A 7,940-nucleotide genomic window follows, 5' to 3' on the forward strand; every position below is an offset into this window, starting at 1 on the left:
GGTTTGCAGCTAAACTTGAAGACATGCCGTTTTGCCGCTCGTAAACTCACTATCTTAGGGCACGTTGTCTCGAAGGAAGGCGTTTCTCCAGACCCAGCCAAACTTCGAGCGGTCGCTGCTTTTCCCAAGCCTACATCTGTCAAAGAACTGCGCAGCTTCCTGGGCCTGTGTTCCTACTTTCGTAGATTTATCCGAAACTTTGCATCGATTGCTGCCCCTTTAACACAACTCCTATCCAGCAGCTCCGACTTTTCACAGTGGTCACCCGCATGCGACAACGCGTTTTATACCTTACGCCGCATCCTCACCGCACCACCTATCCTGCGCCATTTCGACCCGACGGCCCCTACCGAGGTCCACACCGACGCCAGTGGTGTTGGTCTCGGAGCTGTACTCGCGCAGCGCAAACCTGGCTTTCATGAGTACGTTGTCGCCTATGCAAGCCGCACCCTGACGAAGGCAGAGTCCCATTACTCAGTGACGGAAAAAGAGTGTTTGGCTATCGTTTGGGCTCTTACCAAATTCCGCCCTTATCTCTATGGTCGTCCCTTTGATGTCATGACGGACCACCATGGGCTTTGCTGGTTATCCTCCCTGAAAGACCCCTCCGGCCGCCTCGCAAGATGGGCTCTTCGTATGCAGGAATACGATGCCCGTGTAGTTTATCGCACCGGACGCAAGCACCAAGATGCCGACGCCCTTTCTCGCTGCCCACTTCCGGTTGAGCTCGCCGGCCTCTCAACACTCGACGACTCCCCTCCGTTGCTTCACATCAACGACATGCCTTCAGCGCAGCGCATGGACCCTTGGATTGCGTCTCTGCTTGATTTCCTCTCTAACACTACGGCGGCTTCTCCATCACGCGCTCTCCGTCGCCAATCTCCTCACTTCGCCATTCGTGAAAATCTCCTTCACCGCCGCAACTACAGCGCAGATGGTCGCAAGTGGTTATTGGTTGTTCCTCGCCACCTCCGCTCGCAAGTCTGTGATTATTTCCACGCTGACCCACAATGCGGACACGCAGGAGTATTCAAAACATACAATCGGATCCGGCTGCGTTACTACTGGCGCGGAATGTATAACTTCATCCTTAAGCACATCCGCTCATGCCTGCCCTGCCAACGTCGCAAGCGCCCTGCCCACCCTACTGCAGGCGAGTTGCAGCCACTACCTTGCCCACCGCGCCCATTCGACCGCGTAGGCATTGATTTGTATGGACCTCTTCCCTACACTGCAGCCGGTAACCGTTGGGCTATCGTCGCAGTTGACCACTTGACGAGGTATGCAGAAACCGCCGCCCTTCCATCCGCCTCAGCGTCTGACGTCGCCTCCTTCATTTTGCGACGGTTCATTCTTCGCCACGGCGCACCGCGCGAACTGCTTAGTGACAGAGGCCGCGTTTTCTTATCGGAAGTTGTGCAAGCCTTGCTCCGCAAGTGCAACATCATTCACCGAACAAGCTCTGCCTATCACCCGCAAACTAACGGCCTTACAGAAAGATTTAACCGTACCCTCGGCGATATGCTCTCTATATACGTCTCATCAGACCATTCCAACTGGGATCTCGTCCTTCCGTATGTGACGTACGCCTACAACACCGCAACGCAGTCGACTACTGGCTTCTCTCCGTTCTATCTTCTTTACGGCCGTCATCCTTCTGCTCCACTCGATACCATTCTCCCATACCAGCCTGACGCATCTGAGTGTACTCCTATTTCGCAAGCTGCACGACACGCAGAAGAGTGTCGCCAAATCGCCCGTTCTCTCACAACTGAGGCCCAATACCGTCGGAAATCCCGCCACGACAGCCAACACACGTCCCCGCACTTTTCTTCTGGTAGCCTCGTGTGGCTCTGGGTTCCATCCAGTACTCCAGGCCTCTCCTCGAAACTTCTTGCGAAGTTTCATGGCCCCTACCGAGTTGTGGAGCGCACCTCGCCTGTTAATTACGTGGTGGAACCGCTGATGCTGTCTTCTGATCTTCGCCGGCGCGGACTCGAGACTGTTCACGTGCAGCGCCTAAAGCCGTATTATGACCCTGCCATCTCACCCACCCCGTAAGTCGCCAGGATGGCTCCTCTCCTTCCCGGGGGGGCAGTTGTAAGGACGAAGAAGTTCTTGTTCCGGCGTAGACGACGACGAACTTCTGACCGTTGTGTTGAGCGGCATTGCCATCGCTTTGTGTGTGAGCTCTCGGTGCTCGACCTGTGTGTCTACGAGGCCTGTGTCTCTGCGTCTACCACCGGCGCCCTGCTCCTCTAACCGTCCCAGTGCCCATCTTACAATATATATATATATATATATATATATATATATATATATATATATATATATATATATATATATATATATATATATACATATATATATATATATATATATATATATATATACATGCAGGACTTAGAACCAGCGAGAAACCGCTGATGCTGCCACCCAGAACTTGACGACTGAAGAAGTTGCCAGGAGTGTCATGGAAGAGACCTTGGCGGAGAGCGCCTCCGACAGAGAATGCGACGATGCTAGTTGTGCCCCTAAGCCGGTCACCTCCGCAGCGGCCATCGCAGCTGTTGACACGCTACGGATGTACCTCGGGAGTCCGGAGTTCGACCAGATCTTTGGTTCGCAGTTGGATGGTATGGAAGCCGCAATCTTGAAGTCCGCACTCGCAAAACGTGTTCAGGGGACGCTGGACGACTCCTTTCAGCGGCAATAAATCGGTATGCCGATGTTTGCCTTTTTTTTTTTTCGTAGACCGCATATTACGAAATAGCGGATATAGCGAAGTGATTTGCGATTAACGCCGACTTCGTTATAACCGGGCTAGACTGTATTGGAAGTAAACTGTGACCCGTGGAAAAACATCTAGGAACCCAAATAACCAAGAAAATTTTTTTTTGAAAATAGCGTTTAGTTTGATCAGGTTATTAGAGTGTAGTACAATGCCAAAAGGTTAAAAAAAATCTATACATATGGCGTTTACCTGGGCTCTAATATCGGGGGTGTAGGATAGATCGTGCGCAAATTCAATTCGTTGTGTTACGGTGCTGATACTTAGCCTAAATCCTTGCTGAAAATTTTACGGCACGTTGTTAGGAACAAGAAATTGTGGTATAAGTTTCTGGATTATGTGTACCATCATTTTACACGAATACGATGTTAATGAGATTATGGTCCGTAATTAGAAGTGGTTTGTTACCGGATTTGAGCAGTGGAAGCACCTTCGCTAACTTCCAGGACGATGGCGCCGCAGCACAGATTAGCGACAGACGGAAGATGATGGTTAGACATCGAGCAGTCTATAATGAAAAGCCAGCGGGAAACGAGTTGGGTATACCATCTGGCGCAGTCGATTTTATGTGTCCAATTTCAGTATCAGGTTTAGCAGAGCCTTTTCACTAACCGTGATACAAGCAATTGAGGTTGACACGTCAGAAGGATCAAAGGATGGAACTCTCTCGGTGTCAGATAAAAACAGGGATTGGAAGTAGGCGATGAATGCGTTAGATATCTTTACCACGTCATAAGTGGCTTCATTATTGAAGACGACAGACGAAGATGTTTGCTATTTCGGAAAAAAGTGATTGCCAAAATTTGTGGCTGTCGTTTTTAAAGACTACCAAGCTGCAGCTGAAATGATCTTTCGCCAGATTAGTTTGATTATTAATTGATCGAAGCTCGTCCTTTGCCCTGTTGAACCTGACTGACGCGTGCCGGCGTTCCGTGTGGGCCGAGTGCGACGCGTGATGCGTATCGACGAAGTGTTATCGGCGTGATAAGTGACGCGCCAAGTGACGTCACTAGTGGCTCTACAAAAAGCTAGAACAGAGCGACCCCTTTAACAAGACCTTCACCATACCCGAGCAGGAACGTGCCCTGCAGAACGTAGTACTCCGGGAGCCGATCAGGTGTGCGTGGCCCATCTACGTAATTTACCCCCTGAGTTCAAGCAAGCTCTCCTAGAAGAGTTTAACTGAGTCTGGGATGCCGGGGTATTGCCCTCCCCTTGGAGGTTTCGGTGGTCCAACCCATTCCGAAGCATTCCGAAGCATGCCTTACAAAAAGCACTTGACATCATTCACGACTACGCCACGGAGACTGGTTTACAGACTGCCCCAGATAATTTGTCGCCATTCACCGTAGCCGGATCACCATAACCAAACAGGAGGAATATCGGTATTTTAAACTTTCCATCGGCAACCAGTCCATCGCTCCAAAGTAGACTATCCGAATACTTGGCATGCACTTGGACGAGAACTACACAGCGAACAGTTGGGTCCAACGCACCACAAAGACTACAAAACAAATTCTGCACGCTTTACTAGGGATCATTAACCGCACCCATGGAGTACACAAACGCGAAATGCGGCAATTTATAGAAGCTTTTCTCATCGCCCGCATCATGTACGGGCTGTCGTATCATAATGTTAACCATGCGCAGCTGATCGCGCTTGAGCGCTTACTTGACGAAGAAAGACGTATCGTCACAGGACTTCTGAGGTACACACGGCTTGATGCGCTCTAGAGCTGCTGCAAGGTCGATGACCTCTCACAGCTCCTCGACATGCACACCCACACGCAGCGGACGAAACTTCACGGCACAAACGCTGGGCGGCTCACACTTTTGCTCCTCGGGCACGATGTACACACATTGCCCGCTTTTCTTAGCAAGACGCCGCCATGGGAAACCACGCCACTCACCAAAGGGAAGCCACTTCCACTACATATGAATGCGCATCACCAAATGCGGCGGCAGGCTTATGCCAAGATGCATGCTAAGGCTACAAGCTCACTCCCCTCAATTGAACGCGTTGTGTACACGGACGCTGCACCGCCTGCAGACGGCAGCACCCACACTTACTACGCCACTGCGTGGTACGACCAGACAACTGAGAGTCAAATTTGATGCCACCATACATCTGTAAAGCGCCATTCAGTACCCTAGCCGAGCTAATGGCCATATTAGACCACTTGGAATCGGTTCTCGCAGTTTCTTTTGAAACTGACCACATTCACCATCGTCTGTACACGGACTCTCAAACTGCCGACCGGGCATGCGCCAACATACTTGATACGGAGTCTATAATGCAGAAGGTAAGGCATAACGCAGGCCTGTTTCGCAAACGCGGTCAGCAGGTTAGCATCTATTGGATTCCCGCACACTACGGTACCCGTGGAAACGAGAAGGCTCCTAGACTAGCACGCGCTCATCTCTATACCGTGCTAGCCAGAACTTCCGATACTCTTCCTCCTTCCATCGCTATCACACCACAGGTTGCAGATTCTATCGCGGAGAAGCTTGTGATGAAACTTCTCCATACCGCCTACCTCACAGCAATGGGCAACTCCCTCTCTCAACTCCCCCCGATGGTATTCTCGCGAAGAGAATCGGTCCTGCTGCGGCAGATTCAAACAGCACCGTTCTTAATCCTTTCTTGTTGAACCACTTTCATCGGGGGGGCACGACGACACCTGCATCTGGTTCCTGCTCCAGGTGCGACTGCCGTGCAGATCTGAACCACCTGTTCTGGGAATGTTCTCTCTACAAACCATCTAGTATTTGACGCCTGGCCACCGTTGTGCGGGTACCATGGCCTTCTTCTATCTGGACGTGGGCCTACCCCGATACCTTGTATCGTGATCGTGTCATCGAACTCTGGCGGGCACTCGCCGTGTTCATCCAGGACTCGAAGGCGCCGCTGGTCGGCGATCGGCTCTGCAGGGCTCACGAGAGGCACGCAATTTCCACTTAGTTGTTTCCAGGAAGTTTTTATTTATTTATTTATTGTACCCTCAGGGCCAAAGGCATTACAGAAGGGAGTGGGTTAATTAGGATAAGGAACAATGAATACAATACAGTGAAAACAGGTAGTACAAAATCAATTTTCTCTAGAATAAAACAAACAACATTCACAAAGCGTAAATAACATAAAATCAATGTACACAACACAGTGGAAACAGATATAACACGATCAACTTCCTTCTGAATAAACGATGTTAGCTATTGCGTCGTGAAAGGTTCTGTTGTCTGCAATCGCTGCAATATCGGCGGGAAGGCGGTTCCATTCCACAGATGTGCGAGGAAGATATGACTGAAAAGAAGATTTGGTGTGGCATGTTGGGATGCCAACCTTGTGGCGGTGATCGATGCGACGTGAAACGTATTCTGGGGGTGATATGAAATAGTCGTGAAGCGCAACGTGATGATATACCTTGTGAAATAGTGTTAGGCGACCAATTTTACGGCGAGATTGTAACGGTAGGAGTCACACGTTAGATTTCGTGGCTGTGATGCTTGCCGTACGGTTGTAATTTCAAAGAATGAAGCGAACGGAATTATTTTGGACTAGTTCCAAGGAATATACGAGGTTTTCATGTGTAGGGTCCCATACTGATGCTGCGTATTCTAGTTTAGGACGCATAAGTGTTTTATAGAGGATAAGTTTAAGAGATGAAGGAGCGGCTGAGAAATTGCGACGTAAGTACCCTAACATGCGGTTAGCGTTATTAATAACATAGTCAATATGAATAGGCCATGTTAAATTTTGAGTGATATGAATGCCTAGGTACTTGTATGTTTCTACCCAACCAAGAGGAGTGTCATTAAGATAATATGAAGGAACAGCGTTAGGTGCACGGGAAACACGCAAAGCTTTACATTTATTAATGTTTAATTCCATATTCCATGTATCATGTTTTAACAAAACGGAAGCAACCTTACCTCTTCTCCTTTACAATACCCCCTCCCCTTCCACCGTCGCGCCTTCGGCGCATTATTATGTGGAATAAACGTGGTTTCAATCAATCAATCAATCAATCAATCAATCAATCAATCAATCAATCAATCAATCAATCAATCAATCAATCAATCAATCAATCAATCAATCAATCAATCAATCAATCAATCAACAGCGTGCTTCTCAACACCTTCATCAATGCAACCTGCTACATCGGAATGACGCCACGCCAGCTTATGGCAACAGTTATCGCCGCTGTCTTCCTTCTCACAATCGTTCTCTAACCGTTTCGCACAACGCCTATATTAACACGCATCAAAGCAATAAACGTTGTCTTGGCACAGCCACCGCTGTGTACGATGCGATTTCTTCAGTGGCGTTCAGGTAGGGATGGCAACAGGCCGTCCTCTTAGTACGCCGCAGCCTTCGCCACCATGGGAGGGTATGCCAGCCCGTCGCAGTTTGACGAGACGGGCGACAAGTGGCCAGCTTACCAAGTTCAACTGGAGGCCTTCTTTGAAGGCATTGGCGTCACTGACGACCAGAAGAAGCGGGTCCTGTTGATTGCAACTGTGACGACCCACACCGTGGACTTACATAGTGGTGGATGCGCGCCAGACAAGGTGAACGAACTCTCTTACCACCAAGTGGCAGCTTTGTTGCAGAAGCACTTTTCGGCACAACTAATCGAAATAGCACACTCTTACAAGTTTATCACACGCGACCTGCTGCCAGGCGAACCTGTCAAAGATTTCATAGTTCCCATTCATCAAAGAGCGGACACATGCAATTTTGGCGCAACGTTGGATCGAATGCTGCGAAATCGCATCGTTTGTGGGCTGCAAAGCGCAGGAGTGAGTCGAAAGTTGCTTGCGAAGCCAACGCTGAGGAGGAGTGAAGAAGAAATCGTGGTATCAGCCGAAATGGTAGAAGCGAGCGCGCAACAGATAAGGAGCTACGCCGAGGAAGGAAGCGTACTATCGCGCTCAAAATGACTTGCAACCTCAAGCAGCCTGACCGTAGTGCTTCCCGAAAGCATGAAGGAACCGACAAGCGACGCGCTTGAAAACGAAAGGGCAAGAATTTTGCTGTTCCACCACTCAGTCTTCTCCCCTGTGCAGTCTTGTCTTTGCAGTATTGCCACGTATCACTGTAGCGTCCGTTCGTTCGCGCAAGGCCGCAGAAAAGGGGTGTGACGCGAGA

The 7,940-nt window shown here is 49.5% G+C and overlaps 1 protein-coding gene and 1 pseudogene across 1 annotated transcript; both read left to right on the forward strand.

Moving 5' to 3' along the window:
- Positions 1–4,315: 4,315 nt before the first annotated feature.
- Positions 4,316–6,705, forward strand: LOC149325006 (uncharacterized; annotated as a pseudogene).
- A 203-nt stretch (positions 6,706–6,908) lies between these two features.
- On the forward strand, positions 6,909–7,734 carry LOC149325007 (uncharacterized). Its single transcript, XM_089562524.1, has one exon. It carries the CDS (start codon positions 7,172–7,174, stop codon positions 7,730–7,732), a length of 561 nt encoding a protein of 186 aa, XP_089418650.1. The 5' UTR covers positions 6,909–7,171; the 3' UTR covers positions 7,733–7,734.
- The last annotated feature ends 206 nt before the right edge of the window (positions 7,735–7,940 follow it).

The sequence above is a fragment of the Amblyomma mixtum genome, chromosome 10 (genome assembly GCF_055824585.1).
Source record: "Amblyomma mixtum isolate Tamu chromosome 10, ASM5582458v1, whole genome shotgun sequence".
In the NCBI taxonomy this organism is placed as follows: domain Eukaryota; kingdom Metazoa; phylum Arthropoda; class Arachnida; order Ixodida; family Ixodidae; genus Amblyomma; species Amblyomma mixtum.